At 43.6% G+C, this 18442-nt stretch overlaps 1 protein-coding gene across 1 annotated transcript in view; it reads right to left on the reverse strand.

The window, feature by feature from the left end:
• Positions 1-4670: 4670 nt before the first annotated feature.
• The window catches only part of PCP4 (Purkinje cell protein 4), a 49002-nt gene continuing 35230 nt past the window's right edge, over positions 4671-18442 (reverse strand). The window contains exon 3 of the mRNA XM_021527480.3: positions 4671-5485. Within this exon, the coding sequence (XP_021383155.1) occupies positions 5358-5485 (128 nt within the window). The 3' untranslated portion in view covers positions 4671-5357. The remainder of the gene's footprint in view (positions 5486-18442) is intronic.

Here is an 18442-nt window from a genome sequence, read left to right on the forward strand (position 1 = left end):
AAAAAAGAAAAGAAACTATTACAATTCCTGCCTTATTTGAAGGAAAAAGTGCTTCAGATAAAGACATTTACCCAGATTTCTGTGTCATCCCAGTATTGCAGAGGTGGAGGGGGGTTATAAAATTAAAAGAATAAAGATGTTTTACAGCCAGAGTAATCTTTTGTAGGAAAAAATGGTGAAATCCTGACCAGCCAGAGAGTTCATAGAGCAGCTCCATATTCTTGGGAAATGATGTTCTGACCACAAGCCAGGAAAATAATGCTACCACAAAAAAAATGCCAAAAGCCGTGTAAATGTGTGGTGAGGGGCTTATTACTTGTAAAATAGTGGAGATAATTGTGCTGCTGTGCCTGGCACTGGGTGCATTTCATCTGGATGGCTGCATTTCATTCCAGGCACAGATAAATGGGCAAAGTTCAAAGGAGAATAACAGAAAATAACAAAAAAGTTTGAAAAGGAGACCCACAAGATAAGATATGGGAAACTGGGTAGAGCTGGACTGGAACAAATTAATCTAAATGGCAGGAGGGAGGGTTTAGGTTTTAAGTACAAACCAACCTTTATAGCTTTAAGAAAAGTTCAGCCATGGAACAAGCTGCCAAGGAAGGTTTTAGCCTTACCATCACTGGAGATACTAAAAGGCAGGAGACCATCTGTCAGGGAGAGTTTAGGGATTTAAAAAAAAAAACCAACCCAGAAAAAATGCACTGCCTTAATTTAAAAATTGAGCTAAATAACCCATTCGTGACTAGATTTTAATGGATTAGAAATGGCAGTGCTTCTCTTTTGAGGGGAAGTTCCTGGATCCTCCCCCTCTGAAGATTGTCTTGATCACGTAAACCAATACAAGGGATTTCTGCTGTTTTCAGATTGAGAAGGATATTTGCATTTAAATGCTTCCAGGAGATAGATGTCTAAATATTAATTTCATCATATTGATAGTACACTCTGCATTTTTCCCATCAGGCTTTGAACACTCGTGTAGAGCTAATATTGAGAAAAGAATTCTAGAATCATGGAATATCCTGAGTGGGAAAGGACCCAAAGGATCATCAAAGCCCAACTCCTGGCCCTGCACAGACATCCCAAAATCCCACCCTGTGCCTGGGAGCATTGTCCCCACACTCCTTGAGTTCTGGCAGCCTTGGGGCTGTGCCCACTGCCCTGAGGAGCCTGTATAACAAATTGTCACCTTATGGTTTTTCTGTGGGACCCTTTGTTCCCACACCTCAGCTCCTCTGAGAGGCACCCAAGACAGTCCTGTTAAAACTTCTGGAAAATCCAGGTGAGTCCCTGGGTTCCCAATTCCCACCTGTCATCTCCTCCAGCAGCAGGTTTGGGCGGTGATGTATCATGGCTGGATCACATCATATCTTTGGTTCTCTCTCAAGACTCCTAATGAAGCTGCTCTTTGGAAATCCCTGAATTCTGCTAGAGCCCTTTCTAAATGACATTGCTAAAATATGTTGTTAATTTTCCCTGGAGCTGAGGCCAGTGGGAGCAATGGTTTGAGCAAGGCAGATGTTGTGCATCTGAGCTCCTCCACCAGCCATGGGTGAACCTCGGGCACTCCTGGTGATGTTTTGGGGTTTAGAAGGTTAGGGTGACTTTGAGATCATAAAGAGTCTTTTGTAGCTAAAGTAGGAGTTTGGAATGTCTTTGATTGTGCTTTTAAGGTTGTTCTTTTTTCTTATTTATAACATTCTTTCTTTATTTGCTGAGTTTTGCCTAGAAAGGAAGCTATGGTAGTCTGCCCTTGAGCTTTGGACAGCTCCCACCTTATATACACAAAACTACATGTCTGTGTTCACAATTTGTTACCAATTCTCATCATTTATGTTAGACAGTAAATCTTTACCTTAAAATAATAGAAAAGTGTCACTATCACACTAAGATATGGAAGACAAGATAAAGGAGAAGGCTTGGACACACCTAAATTCCTCCATCTTGTACCCCCTTCAGCCCTATTCTAAAACTCTTAAAACTTTACTTTTCCACCTTGTGTTAATTTAAATATTACACTATTAAAACCTTTGTGACCTGTAATTCTTCATACAAAATTGACAGCTTTTTCTACAGGCTAAAATCAAAGCCACAGAAGTTTTTGACTTTATGTTAGGGTCTCGAGTCAGCCAGGGCAGCCAGAGGAATGCCCTGGACTCCAACACACTCCTGGTGATTTGTTGGTATAAATTTGTTGATATTAAGAGAGTCAGTTCAGATGGGATATTGGGAAGGAATTCCTCCCTGGGAGGGTGGGGAGGCCCTGGCACACCAAGACCAGGTTAGACATTGAGGCTTGGAGCAGCCTAGGACAGTGGATGTTTTCTTCTTATGGAAAAGGTCAGAAAGAGCTGAGCTTTAAGAACCCTTCCAATCCAACCCATTCCATGGCTTGATTCTATGATTCTGTGATTTTGCCAGGTTGCTCCAAACTCTGCCTGAGTTGTGGGATCCTCTGCTCTGGGCATTAATCCAAAACTCATTTCTACTTTCTGTGAAACCTCCACTTCCCCCACAGGTTTGGCTGTGGCTTGCTTTTCTCTCCTTGACTTGACAGACACATTCTTTGCTGTTTCCCTTGTGTGGGCATTCCTGTGCTTTTTTAGGGCTTTGGTTCCTTCTCTTGGTCTCTGTGTTTAATTCCAGAAGTTATTTTACGGTCCAGGCAGCGACGTGAGCTAAGGATTTCACAGGCTCGGGCAATTGTTCTGATCACTCAGCTGTAGGTTATTCTCTTTTGGGATAATCTGGCAGCAATTTGGAGCAGAGGCAGCATGGATGTGTCTGGGGAGGGTGTGGGTGTCAGTGGTGGGAGCCATAACCCCATTTCCTGCAAAATCTACTGCTCTGAATATTCTTCCATGTTACCTATGGGAACTTTGGGGTTATCAGCACAGATATCCCCCTAATTTAAATCTTCCTTTCCATGACTGCATTATGCACAGTTAGGCAGAGCTAAGTGAGTGTCTGGAAGTTGAAAGACCCACATTATCCCTGGAATATTTAACTGTCCTCCTTCACCCAGTCTGGTGGGATCCAACTCCTTTTCTCACCTCAGCCAAACCCAGAGAGGTCTTTGAAAAGAAATTGGTAAGAAAAGAAATTAACAGCTGTCACCTTGGATATGGGCAAAAAGATGAGAGAAGAGCAAGACTCAGGAGCAAGAAAGCTCTCCTGGGAACATCAATCTGTGTGCAAACACATTTAAATGAAAAGGAAATTGTCTGACAGGGGCAGCCACAATTATTCCAAATCTCATGCCAGATCACTGTTTCCTCATTATGTGTCTCTGTACATTGGGGCTGTGTCTGTAAGATGCACTCTGAACTGCACATTGAAGAAAAGCCCTGCTGCTGAAAGAGACATAATTCATTTACTAACAGCCCCTGTTGCTGTGCTTCAATAATGCAATCATTTTCTCTGTGTCCCAACCATATGATTATTCCTGTTGTGTAGGAAATTTAAGTCCAAGGAATGTCAGATCAAATATAAAAGCCTAGTGCTTACCCATAGTTTTTATTCAATTAAGTAGCCATTACAGAGCTCATGCTGTTTCAAATGACATAATGCAGAACACAAATGCAGCCTTTTATTACAAATATATGTTCATCTAAACAAAATGGCACCAAAACAATCCAAAGCCATTACAATTTTTAGATTATTATGCTTAGGCTATCATTATATGGTGAGCAGTTGCTGTGAAAGACAAGTGGGGGAACTGGGGCCTCCACGAACCACACTTTGAGCACAGCAGCACTGTTATTTGAGGTTTATTTGTGAAATTCTTAAATGCAGAGGAACAGTGCTGATGAAAAAAAAAAAATAATGAAAGAACTGAGCTGCAGCTTGGAGGACTTTGAGTGACTTTGAGTGGGAAAGTCATGCCACACAGAAAGAGGTGCCACAGCAGGGTCTGGGTGCTCCCCTCCAAAATGACTTCTAAAAAACTCTGTGCATTCCCACCCAGCCTCGAGCAGCTCACAAATCATGTTTGCCCATGCTTTCTTCTCTGCCCACAGGATTTCTCCTGCTCAGCATCCCTGAGGGCTCCCTGTAGCCAGCACGGGGCCAGAGCTCTTGGCACCACCTCCAAAACGATGCCCAGCACCACAAGTGCCATAACCTGCAGAAAGTTTTTCATTTTCCTTTGTAACCCCACAGCTCTGCACCTCTCCAGCACTGCTGCTCCGATGGGCTCCTGTGAGAAGGCCATGAGATCCCTCCTGTCCCTCCATTCCTGCCCCTGCCCTGGCTTTCTGTTTGAAGGTGACTGCATTTGTCCCTTGCCCTGGTGATCCAACACTCCTCTGGAAGGTGGGAGAGGAAGAAAAGGATCCCCCTGGGCAGAGCTGGGATCTATGCCCCCTGAAGGAGTGAAAAGCTGTCATCACTCACTTCCCCATTTCAGACACGCTGTAGCTGCTTTTTGTTGATCCAAAGCTGGGCTAACACAGTAATAAAGGGGCTCAAAGCTGAATACAGAACAGTGCAAATGGACACAGGAAGGCTGTTATGATTTACTCCTCAAACATTAAAAATAATATGGAAACAGATGGCACAGAAACAGTTGCTGATTATGTAGAGACTGAAAAACTGCATCAAGAAATAGAGTTTAGAGGGTCAGTTTCTATTATTACAGACAAAAATCAATCCCAAACTTCCAAAGGTATTTTGTGTCTGGTTTATTATTTTCTTTCCATAACAGTCAATGTGGTCCAAGATCTCTGAATGTTATCATGCAAAGAGGAAGAAGGACAGGCACAATTCCCCCACTCAAACCACTTTATTGACACACTTGCAAGACAAAAATAAACTGCTCCCTGCTTCCTACACCCCTCATGCCAGCTTCTGCCTGCAACTTTTTGTTTTGTTTTGTTTTGTTTTTTACTTTCAGCTCATTACGAGAAAGTAATTTTATTTTCACATTTTGCTGGCAGCTGGAATTCTCCAAATGAGGGAAGCAGGGCTGAGATGCATCTATCTCATCCCTCAGCAAAAATCCCTGCAACATACGGTGCTGTTATGACTCTGAGCTTTAGGTGGAGAGGGAAACAGGAATCTGGGCTGGGCTCATTTGTAACGCTGCACTTGCTGGATTAATATGGAAAGACAGATGAAGGCAGACACTTTAATTACTTCACCCTAACTTTTTATTACAACATCAAGTAAAATGGTGAGTTACAGAGGATAATGGCCGTGAAACATCTGGGGGATGAAGTCGCACACAAGCTCATGGGTTCTTATCTGCCAATGGGGTTTTAAATATTGATAATTTCTGTACATGCATCTTTGTGTTATTTCTGATCTTGATAAATCATCTCAGGATTACTTTGTTTTGAGCTGTGAGGTAGCTACTAGGACTGGGACCCCGCTTTTTTCTTCTGGAATTTTCTGAACTGGGACTGTATCGCCACGGCCGCCCGCTCTGTCTCTGGCGCGTCCATGTCTATGTCAAACTCCTCTTGGACCTTCTTTTGCCCATCTGCTCAAAGGAAACAGAACAAAAACATCAACAGCTTATTCAGACAGGGATGATCAGTGAGCAGCACAGGTGGAAAATTCTGTTGCTTTCTCCTTCTTCCTAAAGATCCTTATCAAATACCGGATGTAAAATCCATTTATCCATCCCTTAACCGTACCTGGCTCTCAGTTTTCAGACCAAGGAAAAGGCATCAGCAGAAAAAGCCATGGCAATGGGGAGCAGATTCAGGGAGAAAGCCTGCACAAGTTACATCAAACCCCTCCCAGTGACATCCTGTGGGGAGCTGGGCACTGAGGAGCAACATCCAAAGGGTGCTCAGCACTCACCCAGCACCTGGGCAAGTCCCCCCAGCCAACAGTGAGGGACAGAGGGACTCCTCTGTGCCACCCAGCAGGGAGAACTTAAAGGTCTTTTCCAACCTAAATTATTCTATGTTTACCCTAAAAAAAGAGATAGATTAAAATAATTCAAAGTAGAGGCATTAAGATACTGTTTTTATCACACCTCCAACATGAGATGAAGAGATAATACTTCCTAAGGCTAATTTCCATTCTTTCCACTCATTTCCTGCCTCATCCCTTCCAACATGCACAGCTCTTCCCCTCTGAATCATTTATGTCCAATCTCTGCACCACTGTGCTACTTCCCTCACTTCTCTCCAGGCTCTGCTTTTGTCTTTCATCCTCAATCCTTGGCTCTTTGCCTTCCTTTATTCCCAGGCCTCAGCTTTCCCTTCAGCTGCATTCAACCTCCACGTGGACAACCCAGCTGACTCTGCTGAATTTTCCTTCACCCACCTACGAGTTAAAAGTGCAGCTGGGAAAATTCCTGCCCTGGTAGCCCAGATAACCCCAAACTCAGCCTGGGCTGAGCTGGTGGGAGCACACGTTCGCCCCACTAACCTCATCACAGCACCGAGTTTTTCACCATAAATTGGTTTGTTAACCTCACTGATGGATCTGTTGTGTGCCAGCCTGCAGTGCACGTCACACCAGGAGTCTGCAGGGTGCTCTGCTTGGGGGAATTCACCCATTTTGAACCACTTTGCTTTTAATTTTTGACATTAATACCTCCAGCATGCTCATCCCCAAGTAGCATTAATGCAAATAAAGGCAACACGTCCAATGTCTTATTAAAATGAAAATAAACTTATCCCCCATTATCTCTGTCCTGCACACTAGAAAAGAGGGATGCCATTCCATGGTTTTAGCTTGAGTCCTGTGGGATTTCTTGCCTTTACTTCTCATTCTTCCTCAGAACTCAGTTTTTGTGTCCATTTTCCATGGAGCATTCTAAAGTGAGGAACTATTTAAAGGGAAGGTTTGCAATATCCCATATTGATTTTATTTTAACTACAGCAAGCAAATAAATGCAGTTGTGCTAATATAAGAGAAATGTTCACTTAGTATTTTGTTTTATTTAGAAAACATTTAAGAAAGATGAAAATAGAAGAAGAAAGAGAAAATCTGGATAAAGAGAACGGCTTGAGAGCTCACCAAATTTTATTACACAGGCTAATGAAAAGCTAAGCTATCACAACAAAGATTTTCGTGGAACAAAATCAATCCATTAACTTTATGTCATTAAATCACAGAATCAAGTCATTAAATCCGAGAATCTGCATGGTTTGTGTAACTATTCAAGCAATACAACCACCCTAAGTACAAAAATACAATTATAGTTTATCTTCCGTGGGGAAGGGCACGAGAAGGTCGGAAGTGACACAGCCAAGGAGAAACTGGAACCAATTTTGATTGTGTATTTATGGGTTAAAGGCAACGTAACAGTAAAAGTGGAGTCTATCCATCGATTTTAGCCTTTCAGTGTAACAATTACTGTCCTTTGGAAATGCCAGTTGGGAAAAGCAGATGGGTGGATGAATAGACACAATTGGGTCTGTACCTCTTGATGAAATCTGGCTTGTACAGCTCATTTCCTATTACAGCCAAGTTTTAGCACTATCTTAACTCGCAACAGTGACTCAGCAATCTCATGTTAAGACTTAAGGAAATGCAGCATTTAGTGTAATTTGTCTCTAAAATTTCCAGGACACTTAAATCTTTGCTTGATGTATACCATCCTCACTGCCTTAAAATCAACTGTAATGCAATAATTTGCAATATCTTAAGGTTTGACTTCCTTTTGTTTCTTTTGACCTACAGTTGTTGACATCAAAACCAAAATTCCACATGAGCTCTTCCTATATCTCTATTTTCCTATCACCACTGAGAAATGCTAGGACAAAATGACTTGTAATTAAGAAATTAGAAGTGTTCAAATGGGCCAAGATATTTATATTGATAAAGAAGAAACTCGTAATTAGCAGATGGTAGGGAATTACAATGATTACACATATGTGCATAATATATATTATAAAACAACATGTGCACTATCTATATATGCAATGTAATGTAATAGACATATCTGTATAATTTTCTTTCTCCCTCTGCCCATATTTCATTTTTTTATACATGTATGGTCCCTCCACATTTGCATACATAGAGAATACATATTAATATATAATTGCACAGACATATTTGCTTAAAGAGTTTAAGTCCTATGTTAAACTGAAAAGAGGTGAATTAGGTATTTCCCAAATTTTGAGAGTGGATTTTCTTGGAGTTCTCCCCAGACCATTTTCTATTGATACCTGTCACAACACAGATACTTTACCAGATGGACTGTCAATCTGAGAGAAAATTCAGTGGGGTGCCAGCTCAGGCTTTGTCTAAGGGAATAAAATTTTAGCTTTTACCTTGAGCTGCTTCCCTAAAAGCAGCCTTGTGATTTAAAAAGCATCACACCCTGCAAATGAGATGGTTTTACTGGGTAGGAGCAGCAGTTCCAACAGGGGAGCTGGAACCAGGTGATCTTTAAGGTCCCTTCCAACCCACACCATTCTATGATTCTACAAATTAAGAATTAACCAATTAATTACAATGAAAACCCAGCCTGGGCTCAGGACCTGCACAGACTAGAAATCACCTCACTGCACTGATAAAAAGATTAAAACCCTTTTGCACACTTCCTACTCCATACCCACCCATGCCACAGTAACTTTTACCTGTCAGTAGCTGTTCACATATCTCAAGCCTGCACGCTGCTGGATTTGAGTCCTCAAATCATTAAATTTCTGCAGAGAGCTGAAAGGAAGCCTGCAGAAATGCTCCTCTTTCATGCACTCCTGGTTTTCCTTTCACAAGGGATAATTAGCTTGGAAATGGTCTGAAAACCCAGAAAATTCTCACAGCAGCCCAGAGCACAGGTAAGCACTGGCACAGGTTTTACTCCTGGATCTGATTGTTTTCATTCCTGCTGGTGGGGGACAACCATTCTGATGAGAAACCACCTTCTTCCAAGCTACCTTGATGTGGCAGTGAAGGTGGATCAGGATTCTCTCCCCACCCTCTGCCACACATAACCTTTTGTTGGTCTCTTCACTTTCTCAGTTACATGATGATTCCTTCCACACGGATATGAGAATCCCTGGACTACACCCACCCCCAGGAGAAAACCAGGGAAAACAAAACTCTTGTCAGCAGACTTAAACTCACAAGATTCTTGTGATTTTACACGGTTCAGAGATGGTTGATAAAGTCCTGGACTGCATTTTCTGCTTTCATTAGCACCATAATAAATAAATCCCCCTAACCCTTCCCACCAAACTCGGCTATTTCAAGGTTTTCCCTGAAAGATTCCTTCAAACTCTTTGGAACACACCCTGACAAAGCAGGGCAGCCAGTGCATGTCCCTGCTGGGCACTGATCACTGCCAGCAGTTGTTGGCCATAACAAAAGATTGTTACCCAATACATTTCCCAAAATCACGTTTAACCACGGACCGGATCTGTGCCAATTGAGGCAAATCTGATCAAAACTGATTTGATCTGAGGCAAAACTCCTCGGGGCACATCATCAACTGCCTGCTGAAAAGGGGCACCCCACACCCCAGCAGCATCACGCTGCAGGGCTGAAGTCAGAGACAATTTACAGGGCACAGGTTTTCCCTCACCACAGGCAGCACTCATCCCAGCAGGAGAGCCTGAAGCAGCAACTAATGAGCTGCTTTCCAAGTCTCCCATCATCTTGCACTGCTGCAGCTGAAAAAAAGATCTATGTTTTCCCTTTCCAGATGAAACAGCATTAGAATGCTGCCTCCATGATCTGCTACAGCGCCTTGTGATCCATGGCAAACACTGGATGGATAATGAAGCTGAAGGAAAACAATAAAATCTTACACATAAATCTACCCATCAAACTCTGAAGAAATGTGGTGCAAATGTAATTATTCACAAATGTGCCTCCAGCTATTTCTTTCATTTACTTTTCAACTACGAAGTAAAACGAATTGTGATAACGCTGGGAAAAGGAAACATTGCTTATTCCATATGGGCCAAAAGTTTAAAGCAGTCTTTTGTGACAATTGATCATAGCCTAAGCAGACCAGTACTTCCCAAAACTGCTCAGGGAAGGGAAAAGGTTAGTGGGGTGGAAAAGGGGACTCAGTCTTTATTCTCAGAAATTCCCATCTTCCAGATGAAAGAGAAATTGCTCGTCACATTCTGGAAAACCATTCAGCATGAAAAATCGCACGGGCTGAAGCCTCTAACTGGCATTTCATGTCTCAGATGCCATCCTCTGCCCCTGCTCACCCTGCTCACATCCAGCAGGAATTATGGGGCCAGAGTGAAGATGGAACACACTCATAAAAATACTGCATTTTTCAGGGGCTAAACTGCAGCGTTTGGGAAAAAAGATTCAATGGAGTGTGGGACAGAATCACAGGGCCAGAAGCAGTGCTTTGCCTCAGGCAGGATCATTACCTCCCACTGCTCCAAAGATTTTTCAAGCTGTGACAATCTTTATCCCAAGCTATTACACCAGCCTGTCCAATGAGGCAGAACAGTCCCTAATTAAAGAGGACCAAAATGGGCAGGAATCACATGGATGTTGACATCCACATGCAGCATTATCTTTCTGTGATGGGAAGAGTCATTTTGTCTGCCCAGAATCCATGGAGCAACCAGCCAGCACATGGATGCTCAGAGGTGTGGAGGCCTCACTTAACCCCTCACAAGCAATACTTTTAAAAGCCAAGAGTTGATGTTGGCCATTCTTTCCCCTCTCTATCTACTTGAAGGTGAGGAAGTAAAAGACTCATTTTTTAGGGGAGTTATAGAATCATGGAATGGCCTGTGTTGGAAGGGACCTTAGAGATCATCCAGTGCCACCCCTGCCCTGCAGGGACATCTTCCAGTGTCCCAGGCTGCTCCAATGTCCAATGTGGCTTTGAACACTTCCAGGGATGGAGCATCCATAACATTTCTGGGCAAACTGTTACAGTTCCTCAATAAGCTCACAGTAAAGAATTTCTTCTAATATCTAATCTAAACCTAAACTCTGTCAGTTTGAAGCCATTCCCCCTCGTACTTGTAAATTCTCTCTCTCTTTCCAGCTCATTCAGGCCCTGCCAGGCCACCCTGAGCTCAGCCCAAAGCTTCTCCTGTGCAGGTGAACAATCCCAGCTGTGCCAGCCTTTCCTGCCAGCAGAGCTGCTCCATCCCTCTGCTCATCCTGGAGCCTCCTCTGGGCTCTCTGCAGCAGCTCCAGCTCCTCCTGGGCTGGGGCAGGGCTGGGGCAGCAGAACCCACCACCCTCCTGGCAGGAGCTGTGAGAGCCACAAGGTCCCCCTGAGCCTCCTTTGCTCCAGCTCAGCCCCTTCAGCTCCCTCAGGAACTCTCCAGCCCCTTCCCAGCTCCCTCAGGAACTCTCCAGCCCCTTCCCAGCTCCTCAGGAACTCTCCAGCCCCTTCCCAGCTCTCTCAGGAACTCTCCAGCCCCTTCCCAGCTCCCTCAGGAACTCTCCAGCCCCTTCCCAGCTCCGTTCCCTGCCCTGGACACGCTCCAGCCCCTCCAGGTCTCTCCTGCAGGACCAGAACTGGGCACAGCCCTGGAGGGGCCTCTCCGAGCCAGCCCAGAGGGACAATCCCTGCCCTGCTCCTGCTGGACACACAATTCCTCATCCAGCCCAGCTGCCAGTGGCCTCCTTGGCCACAAACATTCAGATTATTGATTAATACGTACAGATTGTTTCTCTAATTAGATTAGGAACAATAATAATCTTCCTTCCTGCTCATTAGAAGTGCTGCAGGGTGAGATGCTCGTTTTGTGACAAGGACTCCATCCCTAAAGCTGTTCTTGTTTTGTCACTCCAAAAGGAACCCAGACATTCCAGGGCCACCTTCCAGAATGCACCTCCCTGTTGTGTTTGTCAGGAGAGAGGCACTCGATGGTGGGGAATTACAGCTTTACACAAGGGGTTTTTGTTTTCTGGTTTTTGAAGGTGGAAGATGCTGGGGAAATGTAAAGTCCACAAAGGAACCACCTCTGAAACTAAAAAGCAACCCCTGGAGCTCAGCAGTCTCCTGAGACTTCAAAGGCTCCATGTGGAAAAAAAAAATAAAGGTTATCATTAATGATAAGACTACATGTAACAGCTATTTTTATCTGAACTACACCAACTGGCCCCAGAATATCACTCAAAGCAAGCCAGAAATAATTAATATCATTTGATTCAGCTGTAAATTACAATTTGGTATAAAGAACATGACCTTATTAGGCAACCAGAATATTTTATTTTTCAAATTGACCTTTACTTTCAGAATATGGTGTTGCTATCTTGAACTTGAAAAATTAGTTTTGCTGTAGAAAATAATGGCTGTTCTCCTATAATTTTAAAAATGTTATTTCAGCATGAGGCTTTTGAAATGTCTGATTAATCTTTCTTTTTTTCCTAGTTGTAATAATGTTGGAGAACAGGAATATTATTTCTGACATAAGATAAACGAAGTAGCACAAAAAATATGTACATTGGGGTAATATAATGGAACAGAAAGGAATAGCAATAAAATTCATTTTACAAAAATTGCATTCTCAAGTAGATTGTAGCCAACTACAGATGAATTGATTTTGCTCAACAATTAATATAGAGACAAATATTGTTTTTCCTTAAATGCTAATATTATGTAAGCAATTATTCCTCATCTTCAAAGTAATTAATGGATCACTGCCAGCCTTTTAAAATGGTTTACAAACACATAACTGATGCACAGATAGGTACATAATTCATGGGAGGCATTCTGGGAATGAAACCAGAGGCCCTAATTCACGTTCCCACGTGGAGATCAAACTTTGGGCAAGTTTAGCTGAGACTCTAGCAAATAAAAACCAGCTCTATAATCTCATCTCTTACCAGCTAAAGCTGTGTCTGGGGGATGCTCAACTGGCAAATTCAGTGGGAGCCTCTGGGATCTGAAGGGAAATGGTGCTGGGGATCAACTGCTGGCACTGGCACAGAATCAGAGAATTCCCTGAGTTGGAAGGGACCCCCAGGGACTGTGAGTCCAGGTCCTGTCAGCTCTCTGTGTCCCTACAGAACGATGCCCACTAGCAGGGATAACACACCCAGCCCTAACTCAGCCTCTCCTGCAGGTCAGGATGCCAAGATCCTCCTCCCAAATTTAGCCCAGAGTTGTGGGAGTCCCGCTCTGCAGCTGCCCCTGATGCCCAAGGCTCCAGCCAAGTTTGAAATGGGAATTGTCACAAGGTGATTTTAATTTCCTCTGCCATTTCCAGGTCTCATTCCCTGTTACAACTCAAAATGTCTCTCAGACATTTTTAGAGGTTCCAGGCCTTGGTCAAAAGCATTTTAGACCCTAGCAGGCAGCTAGAAACAGCTGTGATTTTGAGTTTGAGCCATGGAATGAGTTACCAACTTTAGAGGTAGAACAAGCAGTCACAAAAAGTTAGACAGTATAGTAAAAGTAGTTACAAAACAGAGGGGAAATTTTTTTAGTATTATACAAGGAGGTTTTAACACTTGTACAGGGGGGTTTTTACTTTGTACATGGGGGTCAGAAGTTCTAAAATAAAAGAAAGTGGGCTGATCCTGTTCTTCCTTCTTTTTCCTTGCCTCCATGTTCTTGGTGATGTTAGCACTCACAGATTAGTTTAGAGTAGAAAAACACTTTATAATATAGGTAATAAGTACTGAGGGAAAACTAAAAACATGTAATACGTAATATATCATATAAAAAATAGCAGCAGCCCTGGGTGGGGGGAGAGAAGAAGAAGACAGCAAACAGAGAGGATGTCAGGGTGTGTTTGTGCCTCTGCCTGGGCCACTGACCAAGCAGCCGCAGCCCAAAAAACCAATCTTTTAGATAACTAACAATAAACTGCCTTAAGACCAAACAACAAGAGCCTGCACAGTTTTTCTTTAGAATCACAAGTTAGAAGAAAAATTTCACCACCACATAAGACCCCAAAATAAGGCTAGGGTTCCCACAATTCCCCAGTTAAACTCTGTGCCTTTAACCAGCCTTGCTGTGGAGGGAGCTGCATTTCAGCAGGGCATGAAGCCCTCCTGACTGGCTCCTCGACTGCTTGATTAATATATGATCAGTTATTTCCCTATTATGGTAGCATGCAGGCGCTCCCAGCCCGAGCTGGGAGCCCTAATGTGGTTACAAATGCAGAACAATAAATTCTTTCCCCTCCGCCACCCCTCAGTGCTCTGACCTTTGCAGAAGTGTCTTCAGCAGTGACGTTTAAAATAACAGGAGAACTTCCTCAGGGCTACCTCAACAGCAGCACATTATCCAAAGCCCCAGCACAGCTCAGGCATCATCCAGAGATTCCCTAAATATCTGAAAGCTGGTGCAGCCAGCATGGCTGGGATTGCTCCAGACAGGCTCTGCCAAGGGATTGTGGTGGCAGAGGAGGGAAACCCAGGGGTGTTGAGGCAAAAAGACAGTTTAGCCCTCTTGATTCAAGCCATGCTGCACCACTTTCCAACAAAACCATATAAAAAGGCTCTAAACCCATTTTGGTTTCCAAGAGGGATGTTGCCCCCAGCACTTCCAAACACTTTCCTGCTCCAGATTGCAAAGAACTGCCTCAAAATGAGTTGGCACTCGCTGCTAATTGCAGGATGACCGATGATACCTGAGAGGACTCGCCAGGAAAGCACAAACACAGGATTTTATCTTCCCTGGTGGCACTGCCTCCCTCAGCTTTGCTTTCCAGGGATGCTCCCTGAAGAGCAGCTGGGGAAGAAGCTCGGAGAAGTGGCAGCGATCACAACATGCCACACAGGAGTGGCAGCAAAGGGGGATCAATCCCGTGCCTGCCAAAGTGACAGGAGCTGAGGAAGGTGGCACGGGTCACAGAGCAAAACCTGTCAGTCACACAAAGGAGAGGAATCAATCAAAAGCACTGTGGTATGGAGTCAGAAGCTGTTTTTTTTTCCACACAAAAAGAAGAGTGAGACTTTGCCCTGCTCATCTTCAAAGTGGAAAATAAATGCTTTTTCTTGGAGACACTGGATACCAGCATATCTGTTAGCAACTAATGAGAGGCTATTTTAAGTTTACAGGGTAATTTTAATAAAAACTACTTTATTAGCACTTGGAAAGTCACAGTGAGAAAACACTCTCCTCTCATAAAATCTATCACAGCTTTTAATTACAAATTACTTAATCCCACACTCAGAGGGAAGGTACAGGAATGGAGATTTGCCATTCAATATCACATTCTTAAACAAAGGAGATATTGCAGAGAAATTCATCCCTGTGAAGGTGGGCAGGCCCTGGCACAGGTGCCCAGAGCAGCTGGGGCTGCCCCTGGATCCCTGGCAGTGCCCAAGGCCAGGTTGGACACTGGGACTTGGAGAAGCCTGGGACAGTGGATGTTCCCTTCCTATCAAAGAGGTGGTTGGAACAAGATGAGCTTGAAGAACCCTTCCATTCTATTTCAGTATCTTCTAAGCCTTTTAAATATCATCAGTAAGAAGCACTTGCTTTGCTGCACAGAATAAGTGCAAGAAACAACTTTAATAATGGCCAAACAGTGCAGCTTTTATTTGCACAAATGTGGGCATTGCTCATGATGCAATAGGATAAACTAATTTAACCACAAAAAAACCCCACTGCTTTAATACATGTACCATGCTTTTTTAACACCTTGCACTACCTGCCAGTTTTGGGATGCAAGTGGAGGCAATTAGTCAGTAATTGGGTAGAAGTGAAGCTTGTGAGGCTAAAAATGCCCAAGGAAGTACCTGAAGTCCTTTAGTGACAGAACAGAATTGTCAGAGGGTAAAAACAGGCTGGGATGAACAAACCTGCTCTAAGACATTCTTTTAGGAGAGCATTTGGCAAAAGAAAGTTTGTCACCCCTCCATAAAACCAAACTCATCCCTTCAGGAGAGCCCCAGAGATGTGATGGATATAAAGTCCAGGCTTCTGGAGCAGCTCCAAGGTAGCTCAGCCTGAGCAAAGACCAGGAAACTCTGATGGACATGGATTTACCATGAAACTGGCCTGCCACTGGGTCTCACATGCTCCTGCCTCACTTGGCTTTGTCACTTCTGCTCCAGCATCCACAAGTTCAGCCAGAGTGCTGGACAGACTCAGTCTGACCAGAAGTTTTACTGAATGCTCCACAGGATGAATTTTTCTTACAAAAGGTACAGAATTTTAACATCTCTGACTCCTGAAAGCAGTCACCCAGCTGTAGTTTTCCACCATAAAGCAAAGAAACCCTTTTGCAGGAGGGTTGGTTCTAGGAAATTTCCACTGTTTTCTTTTGCTTGGGCTGTTACCTGAACAGAATCCTTCATTTGAGTTTACATGTCTCCACTGAATGCAGAAAGTCCCATTCTCTGTTTATTTCCCCTGAAGGCTGGTTTGCTTAATTTTCCTAGGAAGAGATGAGGGGCTCCCCAGGAGAATGGAGGATTACACTGAAACAGCAGCACGGGTGAGATAAATTAAGATCCAGTGGCAATGTGGCTCTGACATAGGATAAGAAGGAATTAAATGCTGGAGGGTCCAGGCTGTCTTGCCCAAGAGCCACTTGGAAAGACATGTTACATGTTCTGCAGAAGCTCGTTAAGCCAAATATTTCAAAAACAGATTCTAGGTAAAAAGGTCTGGCCAACTTCTAGTGGGGGGAAAAAATCCTTAATCTAATTTGGAATCATAGAATCATTTAGGTTGGAAAAGATCTTTGAGATCATCAAGTCCAGCTGTAAAGGAAGCCAAACTTGCAGGTGTTTATAAATGCGGAAAAGCAAGGATTCCAAGGGTGCAATTCCAACATTTTTGGACAGCATGAATCTCACCCTTGAATCCCCTTCTTACATTGGTTAATTTTAATTCTCCATTAGTTGTAAAGGCAGCTCAGAGGGACTGGTTCAGATGTAGGTATTGTTCTTTAAATGAGTTACATTCCCTGAGCCTGAGTGGTGCCTGAACTACACACTGTAGAATTTCAGATGAACACATTTATCTGCTATTTCATGAGAAATTCCTTCTCACCAAATGAATTATTTAGCCCTTATGAAAGGTATTACAATGAAACTGCAGCAAGTTAAGAAATCTTGTTTGGTCCAGGAAGGAAGAAAATAAAATAAAGGTAGGAACACCTTCTCCCCCAACTCCATCCTTGTGCTCTGATCCCATGGGATGGAGAAGAGAACAGCTCACCTTCAGCAGAGGGTCAGAATGAACATTTGTTCCCTCTGCTGAGATGGCCAGGGAAGCTGCCAGTTGTGCAGCTGATCTGGATCCTCTCATGCTCCCTCAGGAGCTGACTGAACAGTGTGCATACACTTTTCTTTTTATAGAAATATAGTTGAACAGACAAAAAAACTCTATCAGCACCTCGTGCGCTCCTTCCAATTTAATTCAGATGGTGAATTTTTGTGTACACTGTGTGCCTTTATGTGTACATCAATAAGACTGCTTCTCTACCTGTAATAAGGGATTACAGCTAACACCAAGACAAGCAATATCAAATGCTTCACGTGAACAAGCAGCCAAATTACAGTTTCTGTGAGAGCTGTAATTGAATTCACCAGCTACAGCAAACACCAAAGCTCTGCTCTTAGCTAAGGATGAGCCAGGTGATGGCTGCTGCCATCCTGAAGGGTGGAGGAACCTTGCTGAACCAAGGAACCTTGCTGCACCCAGCACGTGGCAGAGGCAGCCAAAACAGGGCTGAGAATGTGAGAGGAATAAACTGTGGGTGTCAGATGTGCTGGGTGGCCACCTGTAGAAGACAAGAACACTTTAAAAGGTATTGCCATGATTCTCATGGCTGATCCAAGCTAAGGATCACTGACATCAGACTGGGATCTGCACGCAGAGTTCAAAAAACCACAGTGACCACCTCCTGGTGCAGCTCCCAAACATGGTGCACTCAGTAAAGAATTCAGGTTTCACAGCACAATTGCACTCACGTGTTCCTTACATGCCAAAGCACACAAGTTACTGCTTCATCATCTCTTAATGGAAGAAATACAGCCCCACCACACATCCTTGCCATGCTTTTTTCTTTCCCCTCCCCTACTGTGGAAGCTGATGCTGAGGTGGACACGACTCTTGGCTCTGACACAGAACTGGAGCACAGCTCTGCTCTTCCACTCATTTCCTATGCAGAGTAATAAAAAAGACCCTATTCTCACTATTGTCACATAGGACAATTTACTGTTTAGCATAAGGGAGTAAAAAATGGCAGTGAACAGATCCTATAAAAGAGGGGGAAATGAATCCAGAAGGGCAAGGTGTCCTGAGCAGCCTTTTCATTACCTAAAGGCAGTTACTGTACTGGGAGGCTAAAGCCTGGAATTGCAACGAGTCAATACCAAAGCTCTGTGGGATTTCTTGTCCCTGCCTTTAGCCTCTGTATTTATTGAGTTCTGGTGGTTGTAGGGTAATGTAATTTTCCAAGCCTTTCCAAAGCACCAAAGATAATGAGCAAGGTCGGGCTCCAAAGCAACTAGACAGTACTTCAAATCCAGCTTCTGCCTTTTTTTTTTTTTTTTTTGCCTTTCTCCCACCTCATAAAAAACCAGAATTCCAAACCTTCTAGGTCCTAGGCACTGACTCAGCAAC

The sequence above is a fragment of the Lonchura striata genome, chromosome 2, assembly GCF_046129695.1.
Source record: "Lonchura striata isolate bLonStr1 chromosome 2, bLonStr1.mat, whole genome shotgun sequence".
NCBI classification, from domain to species: Eukaryota; Metazoa; Chordata; class Aves; order Passeriformes; family Estrildidae; genus Lonchura; species Lonchura striata.